The sequence below is a fragment of the Scyliorhinus torazame genome, chromosome 14 (genome assembly GCF_047496885.1).
Source record: "Scyliorhinus torazame isolate Kashiwa2021f chromosome 14, sScyTor2.1, whole genome shotgun sequence".
Taxonomy (NCBI): Eukaryota; Metazoa; Chordata; class Chondrichthyes; order Carcharhiniformes; family Scyliorhinidae; genus Scyliorhinus; species Scyliorhinus torazame.
Window position 1 is genome coordinate 203,726,661 of NC_092720.1, and position 23,585 is coordinate 203,750,245.

Below are 23,585 nucleotides of genomic sequence, written 5' to 3' on the forward strand. Positions count from 1 at the left end.
AGCAACCAGCCGCCCAAGGGTATTACAAAACCACTTCTTGAAGCCATGCTATCATATAAGGAAGACATATGTTGGTGGATGGTGCCAAATTGCGTGGGAAAACAGGATGTTGTGAGGAAAGAAAAGCATTCAACAAAGCCTACAGATACTTAGCAACTCAAGCAGTTGAATGGCAGATGGCATTCATGATTTTGAAATGTAAGTAACTGCAAATGGGCTCTAAAAATAAATTTTGGGCTGCGTAATGTAGAGTTCAAGAAAAAAAAGACAGACCTGCATTTCTATGCTGCCTTGCACATCCTCGGGATATCCCAGAGTGCTTTACAGTCAATTGTAGTCACTGTTACAATGTAGGAAATGGGAAAATCAGTTTGTACAGAGCAAGGCACAGCGGTTAGCACTCCTGCCTCACAGCCCCAGAGACCCAGGTTCGATTCCAACTTTGAGGGGACTGTCAGTGTGGAGTTTGCACTTTCCCCCCTGTGTCTTTGTGGGTTTACACCGGGTGCACCAGTTACCCCCCCCCCCCCCCCCAGTCCAAATATGTGTAGGTTAGGTGGTTTGGTCGTGCTAAATTGCCCGTTCGTGTCCAAATACTACAGGGATAGGGTGGGGGAGTGGGCCGAAGTAGGGTGCTCTTTCGGAGAGTCGATGAGCCAAATAGCCTCCTTCTGCACTGTATTCTGTGAAACGTGCTACAACAGCACTGTAATGATCAGGTTATATTTTAATGATAGTGATTGAGGAATAGATGTTGACCAGAACACCAGGCACAACTGTCCCCTGCTCATCTCCAAAATGTCATAGAATCATTTAGTCCCACCTAGGAGAGTAGATCGGGTCTTATTTTTCAGGTGGGATGTTAAACTGACACTTCAATAATGAAGTGGAGCATCAGCCTTGATCATGTGTTCCAGTCTCTGTAGTGAATCTTGCCTGAGGCAAGTCCAACTAAACAAGTCATGGCCAACTCCTTGAAGACTAGTAAAGGAATGCGGAGATATATTTGAGGCCACAAGTGGATCCTGTTATACAAGTCATTATATAGAAACGGGAGTAGACCATTCAATCCTTCCTTATGCCTCCTCTTCACATCCTCATGGGTGAGACCTGGTCTAAAGGCACTGTCTTCTACACTGAACTTATTCTTCCAGGACCTTAGCACCATGAGCTTCTCACCGGCTTTCCCTGTTTTCTAGTCTTCGATCCTTCAGAACTCTAAATTTAGTTCTCCTGAGGCCTAATTGGAAACTATTCAGTTATCTCAGCTGCTTATCTCAAAACTTGGCATTAGGAGCCTTCACTTTGCACCAAAGTCCCAAACCTTTACAAATAGCTGATTAGGCCTTAGCTGTCAAGGCCTTGGAGAAGTTGCATGCCGAGTTAGCTGAATTATGCCTTGGAATCACTGTCCCGACCCCCCTCTTTCCTCAAAGCAGTGCATTTTTCTGTTTATAATATATACCCAATTCCCTTTTGAAAGTTATTATTGAATCTGCTTCCCTTACAGGCAATGTATTTAGATCATAACAACTACTTAATATTTTCCCTCTAGCACTTTTGCCAATTATTTTACCTTAAATCTATGTCCTCTGCTTACTGAACAGTAGAGATAGTTTCTGCTTGCTTACTTTATCAAAGCCCATGGTTATGAGTACCTCTCTTAAATTCCTCTTTAACTTTCCCTGCTCTATGGACACCAATCCGACCTTGTCTAAGTCTCTGTACATAACTGGTGTCTCCTATACATAAATCACCTCTGCACTCTCTCCAAGACCTTGGCATCCTGGAGCCCAGAATTGATCACAATACCTCAGCTGAGGCCTAAGTAACTTCCAAAGAAAAAGAGTTTGTTTTATGGGTGCACTTGTGGTTTGACACAAAGGCCTAACCATGAAATGAATGTAAATGTCAGTGACTCCTCTACCAGCACCCCATGCCTTCCCCCGATTGCTGAGTTTGCTGCCTTTTGCCTCTGCCCACAGGTTAATGGTGGTGGAAGACGAGTTGAGGAAAGACCACGCCAACATGCAGGACGCCATTGATGCCAAGCAGCGGATAATCGACGTTCAGGTACAGAAAATCATCACCTCAAAGATCAACAAATGACACTGAGGGAGCAGCGCCTGCAATTCAGTCTTGTCGGGGTAGGACGGCTCCGGTCAAACCTCATCTGAACAAAGCACTGCCAGTTTTCTCCCCGCCTCCCCAACTACAAGCAAAATGGCTCCTACCATGACGTGTATCACAATTGGACAGCTTTCAGTTTCGAACAGATACTTTGTAGGGAGGCCCCTAGTACCATCCACCCCTCCTTAGATATCGTTTTTGTTTTCTTTTTTAAAATCAGCCTTCAACCTGCCCCATGAAATGGCTGGGGCCAATTGCGCTGGCGATGTCCATGGAAAATTGGTTGCCACCGTTGCCGCTTTCAGTGGCATGCATGTCTTTTGTGCAGTGAGGAGGGAGCAGGACAGAAGTGGGGTGGTCCCCACTTAAACTTCCTCAGTTTTGGAAAAGCAGCTGGTGAGATTGTGAAGATGAGGTTTGAACGGGGAAATAGTCTGATAGTAAGTAGTCAGGGTTCTGCCCTGGTTATGTACAAGTGGGAAAACCAGGAGGCCAATGGTAACCTCACATGCATGTTTTTATTTTGTTTTCTTTGATTCCTCTACGCGATCGTCCACTTCCGAAACAAATCGGGCGGGTGGGGTTATTAGCTGGCACAAGGGAATGAAAGGCATGCACTCTAAGTGGTCATGAGGCTGCTCACTACTACAAGGTGTGCAGCGATTTTTCCAACATACACTCAGGTTTGTCGTACTGTTTACACTAATGACCTCTTTGGAATAGGCTGAATGTTGGTACAGTTGCCGCCAGGTACCAAACCAGACCCGCCACCATATTCCCCATTTCCCCAAACCCCCACCCCCACCTCACACAAAACTCTGTTTCTAAATGCAATATACTCCAAATGGATCCTTGGTGCTCTGGCAGTACCTGGTAGTTGTCCCTAGCCTGGTTATCCAATGGCAGTCTGGCCGTGCAGGAACAAAGAGAAGTGCCTGCATGCAGAAAGGAGCAGAAGAGAATTCAAACAAGTCCATGGACTCCGCACTGGGTGACGGCCCCTCCCACTTGGTGCTGTAAATGACCATCTGAACAGAGTACGGGCCAGTCACAATGATGCTGCGTGACCATTTTAATATACTGAGCTGGTTTGAACCATTTGGGAAAGAAGGGGATTAAGGGAACATACGTCACATTCCGATAAACAGTTCTAGAAGGACAGTGAAAGGGAAAGTTAGGACAAGAGTACCTACTGAGAACGGAAATGAGAACAGTTACGAATTTCAAGGTGATAATGGTGTGCAAATTGGAATAGGAAAATGGTGGGGTTGGGGGGGAGGGGGGGGGGGCTGTGGATAGGAGGAGGGGAAGAAAGAGGGGGAATTCTATCCCTAACTTGCACCACTCAAAAATAGCACAGGCAATTCATTCTCAGTCAGCAAAAGCTATAACTGCAAATTGCTGCAGATGTTTAGGAAACACAGAAGGTTCATTCTTTACTTGGGAGTGACGCTTGAGACCTGGACTTTGTGGAAAAAGGGGGGAGGCGAGAGAGGAGGATAATAACACCAAGCTGGGCCACTTTTTTTTTTTAATTGGATGATTGAAGTTGAGTTAATTTGGCAATTCAGATAAGATCCGGTTCTCTTTGACCTGCTTTGTGGTTTGAAGCCCAGCTATGTTGCGGTGCTGTGCTCTTCCCCAGAAAAAACATTTTGCTTGGTCACTGTGTCTCAGCTCTTACTACTTGCAGACTGAACTTTCGAAGTACTTCAGTATGTCTGTCAGTGGGATTGGTAACAACACTGAGATTTTGTTATCTGCCACACATCCTGCTGAATTGCTCCTGATGGCTCCCTTTGATGCCTGGTGTTATATCAACAACTTGTACATATACTAAAACATACTTAATGTAGGAAAATGTCCCAAAACATAATAAGACAGAAATGACACCAGGATTAGAATGGGCGGCTAAATGCTTGGTCAAAAAGATGGTTTCAAGGAAGGTTTTTGAGGAAGAGGAAAGAGAGGGAGGTACAGACTGAGGCAGTTAGAGAGAAATCATGAAATTAGGACCGATTTGGTTGAAGATGAGGCCACCAATAGTGGGGAAAAAAGAAGTGAAGGTGAACTGTATAGATCAGAGATCTTTTAAAAAATAAATTTAGCGTACCCAATTCATTTTTTCCAATTAAGGGGCAATTTAACGTGGCCAATCCACCTACCCTGCACATCTTTGGGTTGTGGGGACGAAACCCGCGCAAACTTCGGTGCTGTGAGGCATCAGTGCTAACCACTGCACCACTAAGCTGCCCTGGATCAGAGATCTCTTAACAGTTAATCGGCTAAAATATAATTCAAAAATAGGGAGGTGGAAGGCCCCGGAGAACATGAGGTTGAGAATTTTATTGGGACAGTAACAGATCAGGCTGTTGAGGAATGATCCCTGGTCTATGCTGAATTAGTCATCTGAGGTGCAAGCAGCATTTGGAATGCTACAGTTTGTCTCAGTGTGGAGGAAATTAGCCCCGAGTTCCTACTCAGGGGCCCACGATGCTTCTCTGTTGAAGCTGTCTGATAAAGGGAATGCAGTCAACCAAAGCCACTTTTGTAGGGGAAATGTTTCCGTCAAAAACCACAGCCCAATTACACAAGTCAAGATTGCCGAGAGGAGTGGTTGAAAGAAAATTGGAGGCGGTAGCTGAGACATTAGTCAGATAGCTTGGTTGATAAAGCTGTTACAGTATATGATACTGCACCAGATTTGACAAAGGGGTGCAGTTATTGTAGAAATTAGACCTGCCCAGAAATGTCCCAAACTTGCTGTTGATTGCTTTTCCTACCCCTTGTCCCATCATCCCATCCACCATATCCCTACTTTGCTTTAAAGTTCAATATCACTAAATCACTATTTCAGTTTCGTGGCTTGGAGAGTGGGCTACAGAGGACGGGACCCTTTAATAAGGGTGTCCAGATTGCTTCTGGCGAGTGCAGAAAACAGGTCCCCGCTGTGTCCCCTATCTAACCCGAGTGACGTTTAATAGCATGTTTGTCGTCGCTGCGAGAGCCAGGAAACACACAGCTCTCTATGGGACTTTATTCCCATTTAGTTAAATTGCGCCCACTCTGTCTAATCCATGCAGTACCTAACCTGGGAATGTTTGATTGGAGTTTAGAAGGTTCATCCTGTTTGTGGTTGATATCAAAAGATGTTTATGAACCCAGCCTGTATCAATCTGTTTCATCATCATCATAGATTATCATAGAATTTACAGAGCAGAAGGAGGCCATTCGGCCCATCGAGTCTGCACCGGCTCTTGGAAAGAGCACCCTACCCAAGGTCAACACCGCCACCCCATCCCCATAACCCAGTAACCCCATAACCCAGTAACCCCATAACCCAGTAACCCCACCCAACACGAAGGGCAATTTTGGACACTAAGGACAATTTATCATGGCCAATCCACCTAACCTGCACATCTTTGGACTGTGGGAGGAAACCGGAGCACCCGGAGGAAACCCACGCACACACGGGGAGGACGTGCAGACTCCGCACAGACAGTGACCCAAGCTGGAATCGAACCTGGGACCCTGGAGCTGTGAAGCAATTGTGCTATCCACAAGGCTACCGTGCTGCCCAATGTTGACACCCGATGCAAGGATGGGTGAGAGAAGTGTGGTTTGTCCAAAAGGAGTGACAATCAGCCTTATGCATGTCCAGGTCATCAACCTAGATATTGCTTCCAACAAAATACAGCTGTCTGTGCCATCCATCTTCAGGCTCGAATGCTAGAAAGGAGCTACCAGGAGATGCCCAGGAGTCTCTCCGCAGCAACAACTCCTAAGCAACCAATACACTTCAAAAGAAAGATGGAAGGGCGAATTGTACCATCATCCCAGGGCAGCAACAAGAATAGTGATCCATCCACACAATGGCAGAATGGTCTCATGCACTCCTGGCTGGTACCTCATCCATCCCAGGGGCAGCAGGGTGGCGCAGTGGTTAGCACTGCTGCCTCACGGCACTGAAGACCCGGGTTCGTTCACAGTCCCGGGTCACTGTCCATGTGGAGTTTGCACATTCTCCCCATGTTTCCGTGAGTCCACCTCCTAAACCCGAAGATGTACAGGTTAGGCGAATTAGCCACACTAAATTGCCCCTTAATTGGAGAAAAAAAGAATTGGGTACTCACCCTCCCATAGCACATTGGGGTCACATTTGTATGAATGTATGTTCAATCATTAGTGAAGTGAATTCACAACACTGGTAACAGGGCATAGCATATTTCAAAGCCTCAGGAGTGTCAAAATGCTTTAGAGCCAACAAAGCACAGTTGTAATGTAGAAAGTAACCAATAGAATTACATCGATCTTCAAGGCAAAAATAGACTGTTCAACCCAACTATTATTTATGCTCTATTTGAACCTCTTCCCACCCCTTTTCATGCTACCCTCTCACCTTCTACTTCTTTATCCCTTCAGTATTTATCAAAATTCCCCTTAAATGCGTCCCTGCATATTATTTTCAGTGGGGGGACAAACTCTGAACCCTCCATTGTGAGGGATAATGCAATCCTGTGATTTCACACATGCTCCAATCTAACAATATCAGGAGTGAATCTGTTCACCAGTCCAGAACCGTGATCCCTGAACTGTCAAGTGAGATTGCCAACCCTCCAGGATCGGCCTGGGGCTTTGAGGAATTGAAGGTCAATCACCAGGACATTGCTGCATGAAATCCTGGAGAATAATCATTGGGACATGGAAAAATATTATGGGTGTGGTTTCCCAGCCTCGTTGCGCCCGAACAGGAGCATGACCCGGCTGGAAGATGGCGGGAGAGGACTCCCGTGGGCTTCCCAACAGCCAGTACACCTCGCAAGATCTACCCAGGTCTCGCAAAAATCCCGCTCACAATGTGAGGGACCAACCCTCGCGCACCTAAACCTGCTTAGGCGTACACACCTGGTATCTATCGGGGCTCCTGGCCTCTACATGCCTTCCCAGGGATACCCTAGCCGGGGCCTGAGGGGGGGCATACTCATGAAAGGAGGGTGGAGAGGTATGAATGAGCCTCTGGAAGGTGGGACACGTGAAGGGTGGGGGTCCTGGCAGTGGGGGGGTCAGAAAGAGGGCTTTGGAAGCTTCAAAACGGAGCAGCCCCTCAGCAATGCCATGGTGGGATGACATTGCCCATGGGTGGGGGCGGGGGGGGGGGATCGGATCCTCAAGCCCATTTGGAGATCAGGGCACCCTTTCAAAATGGTGTTCTGGCCAGCAATTTCAACTCCCCAATGATGAAAATAATTCTAAGTATGGGCTAGCCCGATGAGGAAACTCCCCAGGGCCTATAAAAGTGACTTCAGTGTGGTTAGGTAGCAACGGGGAACTCGCCCAGAGCCGGGAAGAAACTCCCAGCAAACCGCGTCACAAATGTTTTCTGTTAGATCGCGCCCTATGTTTTTTAAAAGTATTTCATTCAACACCAGGTATACAATCACTATAATGGTGTGTGTGTGTGTGTGGAGGGGGGAAGAAACACTGTTTGGCTGACAGTCAAGTGAATGATGAGTCTTTTTGCTTTACAATTGGCAGTGCGTCACAAGGATGGATGTGTTGGCTGATGAATGGCTGGAGTGTTGGGGCAAGTCATGCAATAAAACCTCCAGGAATATATTTAATCACAGTTGCCAACCCCACTGCCAAGTAATGCATCCTTTAGCCCATTGCACTCCTCTTCGGCCTAATTTGGTGCGAACTAACGGTTTTCTCAGTGGCTGTGCAAATCAGCTCAGACACATTTTTGTACTAAAAATTTGTTTTACTTTTGCCAGCAAGTTGATCCATCTTAATCTGTGATCACGATCTCAGTCTTCAGGCAAGGTCAGATTGCAGGCTCGTTATTTTAAGATAAAGCAACATCGCCATCATTTGGTTAGAAAGGAGTACTGCAAGACAGGGCAGGCTTGCCTGTCAATGAAAAAGGTTACAAAAGACGGATACGAAACACAAGGTAGCAGGCCCAGCCTATCTTAAATACCCTACAGTGCCTCTGTTAACGGCACAGCTTTTTATTAAACAATTCCAGAGACCTGATCCAATGCTCAAGCCATGTGGCAATCAGTCTGTGTCTGTCACCCACCCCGCCATCCTGTCCAACTCTGGCAGTTTTAGTTTAAAGAACTGTGGTAGCTTTTGCCTTTTCCAAAACCATTTCACTACAAATCTAGGCTGACATGGCCATTTTTCTTTCTGGTTGTCATCCGTTAGACTGACCCGGTGGTGAAGTTGAGCAAGTTTTCTCCCTCCAGAGAATATTTTTTGTTAGGGCCAGATCCAGGAACCAGATTCACACTGTGTTCAAGCTAGGACTGCACTGTTGTTACAAAGTGAAACCGCTTTGCATTAAAGCGATCGTTATAATGTAAACACAACATATACATATATCTGTACGGCCATGACTCAGCACTTTCTTTCAAGTCTCCAGTATTTCTTTTGGAGAAGAAAACCTCTCGTCTTTACCCAGCCGTGGCCGATAAATGACTCCAGTAGCCTACCAAGCTAGTTGTTTCAGTGCCACTACGGATGGGAAATAAATGCTGGCCGTGCCAGTCAGAGCCACATCCTGCAAAAAGATGCTATTCACAATGTCAGGACATCATCCAACTTGTGCCGGAAACTTTCTTGGACCTCCTTCTGCTCCACCACTGTGACTTCCCTAGTGAGATGTAGGCTTTGCAGAAAGCAGTACTTGTTGATGAATCAGCATCTCGGAAGAGAAATTCAGTCTATTCAAGCAGTGGAAAGCATGCTGCATGCTAATTATCTAATGTGCTTCATTCTTCTGCTATCGCCTCTATCTGTCCCTGGTCGAGATCTCTTCTGGTCCTGTTGTGCAACAGGTGCTTGTGGATTCCAGTGAACAGAAACGGCAGTCACTGGTGTTGGAACCACGCGTCTATGTTCATGGAATTTAGGGAATTGTGGGGGCTGCTTGCGGACAGACAAACAAATGAACTTTGTTGCGATGACAGGTTGTGTTTTTGGAGTAGTGTTATGAAGTTATTCATGAATAAAATTGTGTGCATGGGCATTAATTTCACTTGATCCAACTTCAATGATCAAACAACAATGTCTGAATTGTAAAGGAACAGAACATCACCACTATTCAGTGAGCCCGTACTCTAGAGAAATAGCCCTAAACTAAGAGAGGGGTTTCGACAGTTTTCTCTAGAGGATTGCTTGTAGGGAAGAGGTTATCAGACTATTTTGAATAAAATTTGTGAAGTGAGGAATAAGAAGTGGAATCTTCTTTCACCAAAGCGACAGGGGTTATGGAATAAGTTATCAATGGGCAGATCATAGAAGTAAACTGCAGCTTTTAATCAATGGCTTGGAGATTCATTTGGAAGCGTTTCACAGAAAAGAAGGGATTAAGACATTTGGTGTGAAGGTGAGTTTGAATAGGGGTAGGCCCTGTAGGAAGCCAGTTACCATAGAGGTTCAGTTGTTGGTGATGGTACAATGGAATTGAAAGGATGCTGTTCCAGTGCAGTCCCTGCTAAATTTGACTGTCCAGTGTGAAACACCAAGATGTTCTGGAGAGGGATGGGGGGCGGACACTATAAACTAAAGAACTAGTGGAAATGTGTTAGGGACATGGGAATTGCCGATAGTTACATGATATAATTAAGCTGTTTACCGATCACGGCAATCAATCTCCATCAACTAGTCCACAGAACACGGCTCAAGGAAAATCATGGTGGAGAACAGTGGAAAGCAGAGGTTCAAAATCAGCTGTTTCCCCGAAACATGCTATACTTACCACATGTCTCTCAATTCCAATTATGCATTTGAAAGAATCAACATTTTCTGTTCCCTAGCCCTAATAAAGAGGAGGCTATTCCATAGAGAGATGGAATTTTAGTTTTGATTTTAGCTTGCTAAAATATTGGGGACCATTTTAACCAAACTCATGCAGGAATCCCATGGATTCAGGTGGAAAGTCAGTTTTACACCCTATCCATTAACTTTAATAGAGTCAATTCGGCAAGACATAAAACTAGCATTGCATAGTCTCATTGGTAACGAACAGGCAAGGTAAGTTAAAATTGCCCTTGTCCACGCCATTTCTAAATTAACCAACCTCCCCGTTCAACCAAATCAATGCTGAATGGATAGTAAATTTCCATCCAAATACTCAGGAACTATTGTGTACAGAGCCGAGGAATTTCCAAGAATGGGTTTGATTCTTGAAGTAATGTTCTCTTCCTTCCTCCTGTTCTTGTGGCTAACTCTCCATTCACAGGTTATGTTTGCTTACTTTAGTTGCACTGCCATGGTACTTCACAGATTAACATCTAATCGTCACTAAGCACTGACAAGGTCAAGTTTGGTTACCTGTCTTCACAGCAAGTCGAAAGCTGATTCTCTGTGGGGGAAGGGAAGTTTGTGGGCATACTGGGACCAGTTACTCACTATTATGGATTATCAAGGACAGACTGCTGGTCTGTCCTGAGCTGGCCTGTGAGTAGATTACCCCTCTGGCCCCCACCCCTTGGCCTATTTATAGGGACTCCACTGTCGGGAGTTAGTAGTAGTGGTCTGCATTTTATTTGTACGCAGGAAAAGGGGCTCAATTCTAATGGGTCAGAAGGAAACTTGGAATCCTACTGACTGAAAAAGTCTACCTGTTGAATTGTGGTGAGCTCCGACAATCTTATTCCACACAACAGATTGCAAGGGCAAGTCCCCATTTCTATTATCTATTAGCATTGGCAAGGAGGGTGGATAAATCATGCAAATTAAAAATTTATTGTAAGTTTCCCCCCTATCATCCTATTTCTGCTGTGGATCAACTGGAGCTTTAATCCATGGTAGTGATCATAAGGGGGTCAGCTACCTCCGTTGGCTAGATGGCTAGTACGTGTGGTTTGGAATAAGGCCAACAGCATAGGTTAAATTCCTGTGCTGAATCACAGAATCATACAGCACAGAAGAGGCCCTTCGGCCCATCGAATTTTCACCGACGCATGAAAACATCTGACCTTACCTAATCCCATTTGCCAGCATTTGGCCCACAGCTGAGGTAGACTTGAGACCTGTCTCCTCACCCTACTCCGGAGACTGCAAGGCATTGGCAAACAACCGCTGACAAAGAAAACTTCCAAGAAATTGGCCCAGGAGCAGGCTATGAGCCAAGAACCTGGCTGTAGGCAAAGCACATGATGAAGTAATCATTAGCAGTGGTAGCACGAATGAAAGCAACAATAGAGGAGTATTTGACAAACTAATGGAGCTAAAGGCAGATAAGTCCCCTGGCCCTGATGGCTTACATCCTAGGATCTTAAAAGTAGCTACAGAGATAGTGGATGCATTCGTTGCAATTTTCCAAAAATCCTTAGATTGTGGAGACGTACTGGAGGATTGGAAAACTGCCTATTAACTATAGGCCGATATAGAGCCTAACATGCATTGTTGGAAAAATGTTGGAATCAATTACGAAGGAAGGAATAGCAGCACATTTGGAAAGTCATAATTGATCAAGTAGAGTCAACATAGCTTCATGAAAGGGAAATCGTATCTGACAATTTTATTAGCGTTTTTCAAGGAAGTCTCAACCAGAGTGGATACAGGGGGACCAGTAGATGTGTTGTATTTGGACTTCTTGGTGTTCGACAAGGTCCCTCGCAAAAGGTTACGTCAGAATATAAAAGCCCATGACGTTGGAAGTAGTATATTGGCATGGATTAGAGAATCGGCTAACGGGCAGGAAACAGCAAGCGGGGATAAGGGGTTCTTTTTCAGGTTGGGGTTCCACAGAGATCAGTGCTGAGACCACAACTGTTTACAATATATATTAATGACCTGGAAGAAGGAAGCCAAATTTACAGACGACACAAAAATAGGTGGAAAAGCATATTGCAAGAGAAATATGAACAGTTTGCAAAGAGATATTGCTAGGTTTAGTAAGTGGACAAAAAGTTGGCAAATGGAGTATAATGTGGGAAAATGTGAAGTTGCTCATTTTGGAAGTGAGAACAAAAGAACAGAGTATTATTTAAGTGGAGAAAAGCAGCAAAAAACTGCAACTCGGGGGTACGTGTTCACAAAACACAAAATGTTAGCACACGGGTACAGCAGGCAATCAGGAAGGCCAATGGAATGTTGGCCCTTATTTCAAGGGATTTAAGTAAAAGAGTAGGTACTGGTGAGTACTGTGAGCAGTTTTGGGTTCCCTTATTTAAGGAAAGCTATTATTTCATTGGAGGCGGTTCAGAGAAGGTTCACTCGGATGATCCCTGGTATGGAAGGATTGTCTGCTGAGCAAAGGGTAAACAGGTTGGGACTCTACTCATTGGAATTTGGTAGAATGAGAGGCGATCCCATTGAAACATAAAAGTATTCTTGAGACGCTTGACAGGGGAAATGCAGAGAGGATGTGTCGCCTCATGGGAGAGTCTAGGACCAGAGGGCATAGTCTCAGAATAAGGGGGTGTCAATTTAGCGCGGACGGGAGGACAAATGTCTTCAGTCAGAGGGTTGTGAGTCTTTGGAACTCTTTGCCACAGAGAGCTATGGGGGCAGAGTCATTCTGTATATTTAAGGCCCAGATAGGTAGATTCTTGATCAGTAGGGGAATCAAGGGTTACAGAGAAAGCACAGGAAGGTGGATGTGAGGAATGTCGGCTCGGCTATGATCCTATTGAATGACCGAGCAGGCTCGAGGGGCCGAACGGCCTATTCCTGTTCATATGACTTATGACCGAGCATCGCAACATTGTCCTCCGAGAAGCCGCAACTCTGACACAAAACTTATTGGGGGGAGGGGGGGGGGGTCCACGGGGGATATGGCTTGGTAATCTAGATGTGGCTCGGTAATCTATTTTACACTTCATTCTTTTCCTTGAAAAGTCTCCCAGGATGGAATTATTAGCAGTGTTTATTGGGAAATGATGGGAGCCAATGCCCATAATTTACATCCAGGGTCTCCATAACATTGATAATCACAGGAGCCTGTCTCCCAAAGAGCGAACGTCAGCTCTCCGTCTGTCGGGCCCCAAGTTCAACCTGACTCGGCTGCAGGGGAAACCACCACTTTAATGGAGACCAATATCTGGCCAAGGCATCGAGCGCAATTTCCCAGACTCTCCTCCTCCACCCCCGACCAATCGTCCGTACCGTTAAAAGGAGTAGCTTCGAAGGTTCTTCAGGCCAACGTGGCGTCTCCAACCGCCCCTCGACCCGACTTCTTCCAAAATGGCCGTCCGCCCCCCGTCTCGGCAGAACCTTCTGGAGACCCCGCACCATCGACGTGCGCATGCGCCCGTCCGCGGGGCGGGCGGGCCGGCCAATCAGCGGACTTCCCGCCTTCCATTCCGTATCTGCCTGCACGCGCGCGAGTGGGACGGTTTAGGCGTTAGGCGCACGCGGTGACGGTTTAGGGTGAAGTGAAATAAAAGGTCGGTTCTTGATGTCGAAGGAATGAACTCGCGACATCTTTATGGGGGGGGGGGGGGGGAAGAGAGGAAAAATGTTAAATTACTGCTTCTGAGGGGAGTAAAGCTGGGGGGGGGGGGCAGTCAGGATTGCCACTGCGACCAAGATGGAGTTGGGCAGGCGTTCGCCGACATTGGCGAAAGAAGATTCCGGAACACGTCCGCCAACGGGCGAAGCAGAAGGCGGCGGACGGGGTGGGGGTGAACCTGGGCGCGGGTGGAAGATGGCCGCGGACGAGCCACAGCAGGGCGTGTGAGGGCAGCGGCAGGACAGGCGGACGTGACAGACCCTGGCCACGGATCTGCTGGCAGGCGGCGGCCAGTTAGGTTCAAGTTGTTTGGACAAGTGCTTAGCACGGCTGCCTCACAGCGCCGGGGGCCCGGGTTCGAGTCTGACCTCGGGTGACTGTGCGGAGTCTGCCCGTTCTCCCCGTGTCTGCGTGGGTTTCCACCGGGTGCTCCGGTTTCCTCCCACAGTCCAAAAATCTGCAGGTTAGGTTACAGGGATAGGGCAGTTGTGCCTAGGTGGGGTGCTCTTTCAGAGGGTTGGTGCAGACCCGATGGGTCAAATGGCCTCCTTCTACACTAGGGATTCTCTTGAGCCTTATTCTTCCCAAACGCCCGTGGGGGTCAAGCAGCCAGCGTGAGATGACGGTGTTCTACGTAATGGTCGTTGTAGTTCCCTGGCGTGAGGGGGCAGCTGTTGTAATCTGTACTGTAAAGGCTGGCGGAAACTGATGAACAACCATTTTGGAAATGCAGCCTCTAATAACTAACATTGTTGCTTTAATTATCGTGATACATATATCTATATATGTATTCAATATATACATGTGCGTGCGTGTGTGCTTTGTGCAGTGTACCTTCATGGTATGGAAATTCTGCCAACGAATTGTACTAATATTGCAAATACATATGTAAATTTCTTTATTTCTCTTCCTTCCTTTTCTCTTTCTCCTTTCTTACTCTCTTGAACCACTTTTCCAACACCTTCCTTCCCACCCACCCACCCCCCACCTCCTCCTAACCCACACTTCTCTCTAATCTGCCTGCCTAACACGTTTCAACCCCCCCTCTGGAAGTTAATGGAGCATTCCTTCAAAAAAAAGCAAAATGGCTTCCCAGCCCCACCTGTCGCCCACCCGCCTCGCCCTCACCGCGCCAAGGACTATGCTTCGAGCCGGATCGAGGCCAAGTTCCGCGGAGACCCCCGCCTCATCCGCCGCCAGGCTCACCGCTTCGAGTACAGCTTGGAAGGGGGGGGGGGACAACAGCTGGTCTGACGTTGATCTTCCTTGGGTTTCCGTTGGCGCGGGACCTACTGAAGGCGGCGTTTAGACCATGCTGTCCTTTCTGGCAGACAACCTGGGCAGGAAAAAGAGTTCTCAAATTGTTTTTTTCGGGAGGGAGTTTGGGGGGGGGGGGGGTGCGCGGGAAGGGGAGGGCAAACAGGGTATTACACTGATCACATTTAATTCTTTATTTTGAAAAAAAGTGCATATATATATATATATATTTATATATAAATTAATTCCGGATCTACGTTCAAGATTGCCCACAGGACCCGGTAAGTTGGGTCACTCCTCGGGCTGGTGGTTTTGATCAAGTGGCGCATTGTTAGCCGGGTGTGGGAAAGAATGCTCCGTTCACATACAGAAGGGGGCAGGGGAGATGGTCGCGCCGTGAGGGCCTTGTTGACCGACTCAAAGGCGACTAGAGAACCTTGGCTGGAACGGTGTCTTGCGCCGCCTGTATCTCCTCCGACATTTGAGGGCAGCAAACCATAAGGTACGAGACAAACAAAAGGGAGAAATCTTTTAAGCTGCAGTATCCCTGGCTTTCAGAAGATCTGAAGGCTGCGGAGATGTGTGAAAAGTTCCAATGTCCAAGCAATGGGTCACCTGAAATTGAGCCACAATGCGGGTCGATGGAGGTATTTTGCACGGTTTGTTGTTTCCCCATCAAAGGCGGAATTCAAAAAGTGCTGAATATGAAATGAATTGGAGGCCGTCTCAAATTGGCGGTGACCATTTGTGTTAGCTGGTTGGGAGGGGGGGGGCTGCGGAAATGGGCAGATATTGGACCTTATTGCACATCTCCAGCAGACCAGCTATTTCAGAGCTGTCAGAAATCAAATCTACACAACATCTTCACGGGTGAAGTACTCATAGACCTCTTGCAGTTTTGCCTTTTCGCCCTTCCCCTGCCCCTCTTCCCGCCACCAAAAGACAGTATAAAGATTTTTGAAATGAAAAGTATGAGGGGTGGAAACATCTTGATTCAAAGGCCTTGGGGGATTGGAAGAAATTTCTTTGGCGAGGACTATAAGGAGCCCGGTTGTTGGGGATTGGAGCTGGGAGGGGGGCGGGGGGGAGAGAGAGTGCGGAATGTGGAAGGCAGGGGGTATCCTTACCTGAAGAGCTCCTTAAGTACTGAGGTCGCCATCTTACTTGGTACAGGCACTAGTGCAAGGTCACTGATGCCCCCTGGACTGATACTCCATCAGAATCTTGAGCTAAGACAAGTACTATACCGAAGATCTTTTCACACGTGTCTGCAAAGTCAATGTGAGGTGGTGTGGCTTCTTTTTTTTCATGTCTGTTTCTGTGCGTGTATGAGTGTCTGTGCTGCGCATGTCCATTTGTCTTTTCAACCAGTATGTCCCCAATTGACCCACGTCTCATCACGTGACGTGACAGCTGTGTAACACCAGACATCCCACATCATGTTGTCGACTTTCAACGTAACATGCCACAAAGGTTCATTGACTCCAACGGTTAGTTAGTCCAGGCCTCAGGGTTTGCCGTTGCATGGATCCTGAATCACAGCAGCACAGGCCAGCTCCCTTGGGGAGTCCAGGCTGACGTGAAATCACGTGAAACCTTCTCTGGATCACCAGAAGAGGCTTGACATTGCAACCAAGTCTTATGCAAAGGAATCCAAAAGGACCGCACTTTTGGGTTGTTGTCACCCGGCATAGTGCAGCTTCCTAGTTAAGCATATCACATTGTATCATCTCACATAGCGAGCAAAGAAGATAACTCTATTCAGAAATCTAGGCTTCAGCTGATGAAGGAATTTCTGAATTCAGCTGAGAATAGGCCCCATAATATTCAAATCTCCAAATTGTAAAAATTGAACATAAAATCTTTGCCAAACCTTCTGGTTTGCAGATTCCACTGTTGGTATTGAGGCCGGTTAGTGGGTGGGTGCGGAAAATGCTGCCAACCTTTCAAAAGTGCATTGCCTTCGGCAGAGTCGGAAAAATGCGCCAGCGGGAGGGGGTCCTAAAATTCCACTCCATGTTTTTTGTTTTTAGTTGTGACTATTTCTTTGCAGAGAAAAATGTTACACAAAACTGAATTGAAGTGGCCGCTTAAGCCGGGCAAATTCAGAGATAACCCTCAGTTGAGCCAAGTTCAATTTGGAAATTTGCTTTTGGTATCTGCCCTTAAAAGAGAGAAAGAGCATCAAAAGTAATCCCAGAAAAGAGACATCCAAGTGCATGGTGACCACCTCAGTGGCAGGTCCCACAGTCTATTGAACGCAACCTATTATAGGAAGACCAGATCAGATTAGATGGTAGTGGTTGGGGTGCGGGGGGGGGGGGGGGGAGGAGGGTATGAGGAATATCATAATTCACCCACTGTCAACCGATGGAGTCACAGGTGTTTCCACCTCCCTGCCCAGCCATTGCTCTCGACTAATTGAGATTCTGGAGAGGCAAGAGGTCTCATGAAGGTGTTTGGGTTGGGAGGGTCGATATACAGTGGACAGGTGGCTATACTTCAAAAGAAACTGGAGTCCGCAATGCATGCCAGTCCAGCAAAGTGTTAACTTCTTTGCCTCTTAGGTTAAAGTTTCACAAAAAAGTGTGTCCAAGATGTTGTGTTGAAGCTGGATTTCTGTCTGTATCGCATGTGTGTCAGCTTTCAGTCTGTTGCCAACTGGTTTTAGCTGCCTGGCTTGGAATTATTTTTCATTTGCCTACAAAAATGAATTTCAATGGTTTGTACTGCGATGTGCTCTCTCAGGAAATCTTACCTGTATGGCCTGTGACAGATTTGCATTTTGCCATTCTATCATACTAGCTTAGCATTTCCATTGGGCACCATCCAAGGTGGGAGATGCGCCAGCCTCCCCTTGTGTGCTTTTCATCTGTTCTCAGCCAGTCCACAAGGGAGTCTAGGGATATGGGGACAGCTAGTCAAGTGGAGTGAGGCTGCTATCAAATCAGTCATGATCTTATTGAATAGAGAAGCAAGGCTTGAGGGGCCAATTAGCCTATGCCTGCTTCTATTTCTGCAACATTAACTGGAGTATTGACACACCCTCTGACCGTCCGCAAAGATCTCTCTCTGCCTGAGGAATTTCAGGTGGAATTTGGGACCAACAGCAGCAGTTGAGGACAATGTAAAATCTGTTGGCTTCTCATGAAAGTTCCACTCCATCACCCCTGCAACCGCAACTTATTGTAGACAGTGTGTTGGGGAATTTGCAGCTGTTAGAGGTGACAGATGGCCTACAGCTCACTTGCAGCCAAATGGACAATTTCAGGTAGCTTTCACGGGCAGGTTAACCTTTGAACCTGGTTGTGCAAACTGGATATCAGAACCACATGCTTTGTGACCACCAGTCTGGCTGAGAACTGATGAACGCCCACGGGAGTGTTGGCCTGACAGGCTAAAGTGTTGACTGTCACGAGCAAATACTGGAAAGCTGTGTTGTGCCTTGGTTGTGGCCCACTTCCACGTTCGATCATGTGTGCCTACATTTTTATATCCTTTCCATTCCCACTAGTTATTTGCAACATCAAAGTTTACCATGTCTTTACTGTCTGTGATATGGTCAAGCCCTCCACCATCAGCTCAGTGTCGGTTCAAACATCCATTGGCATCATCCAAGCACTGAGCAACGATGGAATGCAGGTTGCTTTCAAGCCAGTCTGAAGGCAACTTGGAGAGGGTCAAAGGGCAAAGCCTGGATTTTACCCTCACTTTGGCTCGGCAGCAGACCAGTCTGTCGTTACTGTTCAGTCACATCTTGAAAGGTTTCTATTACTGAAGTTTCTGTTGAACATTTTCACCAAATGTTGTCTCCCTCTCTTTTCCCCACTGCGGTTGAATCCATTGCAACATATGGTATCTGTGGACATCCTTTAGCCAAGGACCCTGCTCTGTTGATATGATGTGTAATTAAATGTATAATGTGCATCATTGTGGGAGGTGTTGTTTGGAGGTACAGAGCTCCCTCTACCCCCATTTAGAAATATATTTATCACCGGGCGTGATTTACAAAATATATTTAAAGGCTTGCTCTTGCTTCCATTCCCCCATCTCCAGTATTCCTATGCTGGTTTCGGCTCATCGATATTTACGAATGTACTTTGCAGCTTTCTGCAGTAAAACAGGTGGTAGCTCACGTGACATCCTGGCTCCTCCCAGTGCTTCTCAGCAGCAGAGACCTCTCTCACCGTGGCAGCAAAACACAGCGCAGGATCTGGCAAGTCTCAAATGGTCCCTGACCATAAGACATAGGAGCAGAATTAGGCCACTCGGCCCATTGAGTCTGCTCCGTCATTCAATCATGGCTGATATTTTTCTCATTCCCATTCTCCTGCCTTCTCCCCATAAACCCCTGATCCCCTTATTAATCAAGAACCTTACTATCTCTGTCTTAAAGACACTCAGTGATTTGGCCTCCACAGTCTTCTGCGGCAAAGTGTTCCACAGATTCACCACCCTCTGGCTGAAGAAATTCCTCCTCATCTCTGCTTTAAAGGATCGTCCCTTTAGTCTGAGATGGTGTCCTCTGGTTCTAGTTTTTCCTACAAGTGGAAACATCCTCTCCACGTCCACTCTATCCAGGCCTCGCAGTATCCTGTAAGTTTCAATAAGATCCCCCCTCATCCTTCTAAACTCCAACGAGTACAGACCCAGAGTCCTCAACTGTTCCTTATACAACAAGCTGTTAATTCCAGGGATCATTCTTGTGAACCTCCTCTGGACCCTTTCCAAGGCCAGCACATCCTTCCTTAGATATGGGGCCCAAAACTGCTCACAGTATTCCAAATGGGGTCTGACCAGAACCTTATACAGCCTCAGAAGTACATCCCTGGTCTTGTATTCTAGCCCTCTTGACATGAATGCTAACATTGCATTTCCTTCTTAACTGCCGACTGAACCTGTACATTAACCTTAAGAGAATCATGAACAAGGACTCTAAAGTCCCTGTGTGCTTCTGATTTCCTAAGCATTTCCCCATTTAGAAAATAGTCTATGCCTAAATTCATCTTTCCAAAGTGCATAACCTCACACTTTGCTACATTGTATTTCATTTGCCACTTCATTGCCCACTCTCCTAGCCTGTCCAAATCCTTCTGCAACCCCCTTGCTTCCTCAATATTACCTGTCCCTCTCCAGATCTTTGTATCATCTGCAAACTTAGCAACGGTGCCTTCAGTTCCTTCTGAAATGAAATGAAAATGAAAATTGCTTATTGTCACAAGTAGGCTTCAAATGAAGTTACTGTGAAAAGCCCTAGTCGCCACATTCCGGCACCTGTTCGGGGAGGCTGGTACGGTAATTGAACCGTGCTGCTGGCCTGCCTTGGTCTGCTGTCAAAGCCAGTGATTTAGCACTGTACTAAACCAGCCCCTTCTTCCAGATCATTAATGTATATTGTGAAAAGTTCTGGTCCCAGCACATACCCCTGAGGCACACCACTAGTCACCGGCTGCCATCCTGAAAAAGACTCTTTTATCCCCATTCTCTGCCTTCTGCCAGTCAGCCAATCCTCGATCCATGCCAACGTCTTACCCTTAACACCATAGGCTGTTAACTTATTTAATAATCTCTTATGCGGCACCTTATCAAAGGTCTTCTGGAAGTCTAAATAAATCACGTCCACTGGTTCTCCTTTATCTAACTTCCTTGTTACCTCTTTAAAGAACTATAACAGATTTGTCAGACATGACCGCCCCTTGACGAAGCAGTGCTGGCTCAGTCCTATTTTATCATGCACTTCCAAGTACTCCGCGATCTCATCTTTAATATGGATTCTAAAATCTGACTAATGACCGAAGGCAGGCTAACCGGCCTATAATTTCCCATCTTCTGCCTCCCTCCCTTCTTAAAAAGTGGTGTTACCTAGCCAATTTCCAGTCCTCTGGGACCCTTCCTGCCTCCAGTGATTCCTGAAAGATCACCACCAATGCCTCCACAATCTCCTCAGCTATCTCTTTAGGGCCCTGGGGTGTAGTCCATCCGGTCCAGGTTATTTATCCACCTTCAGACCTTTCAGTTTCCCCAGAACCTTCTCCTTAGTGATGGCCACTGCACTCACCTCTGCCCCCTGATTTTCCTGGAGCTCTGGCATCCCACTGGTGTCTTCCACTGTGAAGACTGATGCAAAGCAACTATTCAGTTTGTCTGCCATTTCTTTGTTTCCTATTATTACTTCTCCGGCCACGTTTTCCAGTGGTCCAATGTCTATTTTTGCCTCTCTCTTACATTTTATGTATTGAAAGAAACACATCCTATCTTCTTTTAGAAAGCTCTAGCTAGCTTTCACTCATATTTCATCTTCTCTCCCCTTATTGTTTTTTTAGTTGTCCTCTGCTCGCTTTTAATCCTCTGGCATCCCACTAATCCTTGCCACCTTGTATGCTTTTTCTTTTTCTTTTATGCTGTCCTTGACTTCCCTCTTCAACTATGGATGCCTTGTCCTGCCCTTAGCCTGTTTCCTCCTCCTTGGGATGGATTTCTGCTCTGCCTCCCGAATAACCCCAAAAAACTCCTGCCATTGCTGTTCCACTGTCTTCCCTGCTAGGCTCCTTTTCCAATCAACTCTGGCCAGCTCCTCCCTCGTGTCTTTGTAGTTACCCTTATTTAACTGTAATACCATTACATCTGACTCCAGCTTCTCCCTCTCAAACTGCAAGGTAAATTCTATCATATTGTGGTCACTGCTTCCGAAGGGTTCCTTCACCTTAAGATCCCTAATCAAGTCTGCTCCAAAAAACCATCTCTTAAACATTCCACAAAGGATCTACGACCAACCTGATATTCCCAGTCCATGTGCAGATTGAAGTCCCCCATGATTATTGACAGGAGGTCATGGGACAAAGCTTGAGAGTGTTTTGCTGCTATTGGTTTTAACCCCTGCAAAGATATAGACACAGTTTTTATATACATACACAAACACACATATTGATCAAAGGTAAAGTTGCCATAGTCCCAGATGACCATAGGCTGCTTTCCCTACGAAGGAGAGAGCTGAAGATCATCACATCTCAGCTGCGAGGGGCAAGGTTGAGAAGGTGGTCCTTCATGAATAACCTCAGCTGGTACGGGAATTGAACTCACACTGCTGGCTTCACTCTGCATCACGAACCAACTGTCCAGCCAACTGATCTAGTGATGACCATGAAACATTGTCAATTGTTGTAAAAACCCATCCAGTTCACTAATGCCCTTTAGGGAAAGAAATCGGCTGTCATTACCTGGTAGGCCTACATGCGAGTCCAGATCCACAACAACGTGGTTAACTTTTAATGCCCTCTGAAGTGGCCGAGCAAACTACCCAAAGCAGTTTGGGATGGGCAATGAATGCTGGCCCAGGCAGCGACGCCCACATCCCATGAATGAATTTTTAAAAACACAAACTTTATTGTTTAAGGTAATGTCCCCACCGGGGGTATGTCCCCACCGGGGGGTATCTCCTCCCCCCCCCCCCCCCCCCACCCTCGTATTGTTTGTTTTAGATAATTTGTTTTAGTTTTAAAGAGTATAAAATCATCTTAGACAACGCCTAACAAAAGCCCAGAATAAGAAATAGGAGCAGGAGTGAGCAATATGGCTCCTCGAGCCTGCTCTGCCATTCAGTACGATCAGGGCTAATTTTCTGCCTGAACTCCACTTTGCCGCCTACTCCACTCATATATTGTTTCACTCCCTGAGAGACCAAAGATCTGTCAATCTCAGCTGTAAATATACTCAATAGTGGAACATCCACAGCCTTTGAAGGGGGCAGAGTTCCAAAGATTCACAACGCTCTTGAGTGAAAAAAGCTTTATCTCATATTAAATAACTGGACCGTGCCCACTCCCTGCACACCACCCAGTGTTCTGGATTCCCCAGCCAGTGGAAACGTCCTCCAGTGTGTCTACCCTGCCCAGCCTCTTCCCCTTGCTCCCCAGAGCTGGTTATGAGACTGGACTATAAGCACATCCCACAATGCCGCTGCCACCTTCAGATCCTGCAAGGTATTCTTCATGGGCAACTCAGATAACCCAGTTGAACCAATACATTAAAGCTGCTTTAAAGGGAGGATTGAAACCTTGAACTTTGATCTCAGAGTTTGGGCCCAGCATGCGAAGTGAAAGTTAAACTATTTGAAATGAGTTTGAACAGACTCCACCCGGCACCACTGGCTGCAAGGTGGAAACCAAGGCTGGCATGGCAACCCGGGCTCACACTTCAATCTGCAACACACTACACTCAATCCATCCGAGGAGCCAAATCAATGCAGAGAGACTGAGAGGTGGGAAATGCAACGTAACAAGAGAGTGAAGCTTAAAAAAAAGAATTGTGTTTCATTTTCAGGCCCTGCAACATGCCTCCCCCTCCCACCGTGATGTTTGCATGATTTCCATTCTGTCACAAATTGAAGCCATTCATACTCTGTGCTGTGTCTCTTCATGTGTCTTTGGTCCAAGCTAAGGTGCCTCCAGAGATGCCAAATGTCGGGATACCCCACAGGCCCTTTGGGGACAAATTTCAACTTGGTGCAGTGGGCGGGGAGCACCCGGGATCAGACGAAATGTCAGTTTCACACCCCGCCCAATGTTTCTCTCCACTGCTCGTGCGGGCAGAGTGTAAAACTGATAATGTGGCGGGACATCCACTGACCACCAAGTCTGTGAATTTAACCAATTACAGGTGGGATAGTGCAAATCGTCAGCATTGCAAGGACACGGACTCTTGCGCAGGCAGGTCCTGTCCAGAAGGTCAACAG

At 46.6% G+C, this 23,585-nt stretch overlaps 1 protein-coding gene across 15 annotated transcripts in view; it reads left to right on the top strand.

The window, feature by feature from the left end:
- Positions 1–23,585, top strand: part of LOC140390360 (ras/Rap GTPase-activating protein SynGAP-like) — a 1,167,003-nt gene that overhangs the window by 982,918 nt on the left and 160,500 nt on the right. For 10 of the 15 annotated variants that reach the window (XM_072475449.1, XM_072475450.1, XM_072475452.1 and 7 more), the window contains 2 exons: positions 1,986–2,073; positions 14,651–14,953. The exons of 1 other annotated variant lie outside the window; for it this stretch is intronic. In XM_072475449.1, the coding sequence (XP_072331550.1) occupies positions 1,986–2,073; positions 14,651–14,851 (289 nt within the window). In that variant the 3' untranslated portion in view covers positions 14,852–14,953. Of the gene's footprint in view, positions 1–1,985; positions 2,074–14,650; positions 14,954–23,585 lie in introns of those variants that run through there. 4 more of the 15 variants (XM_072475456.1, XM_072475455.1, XM_072475451.1 and 1 more) reach the window with 1 other exon arrangement.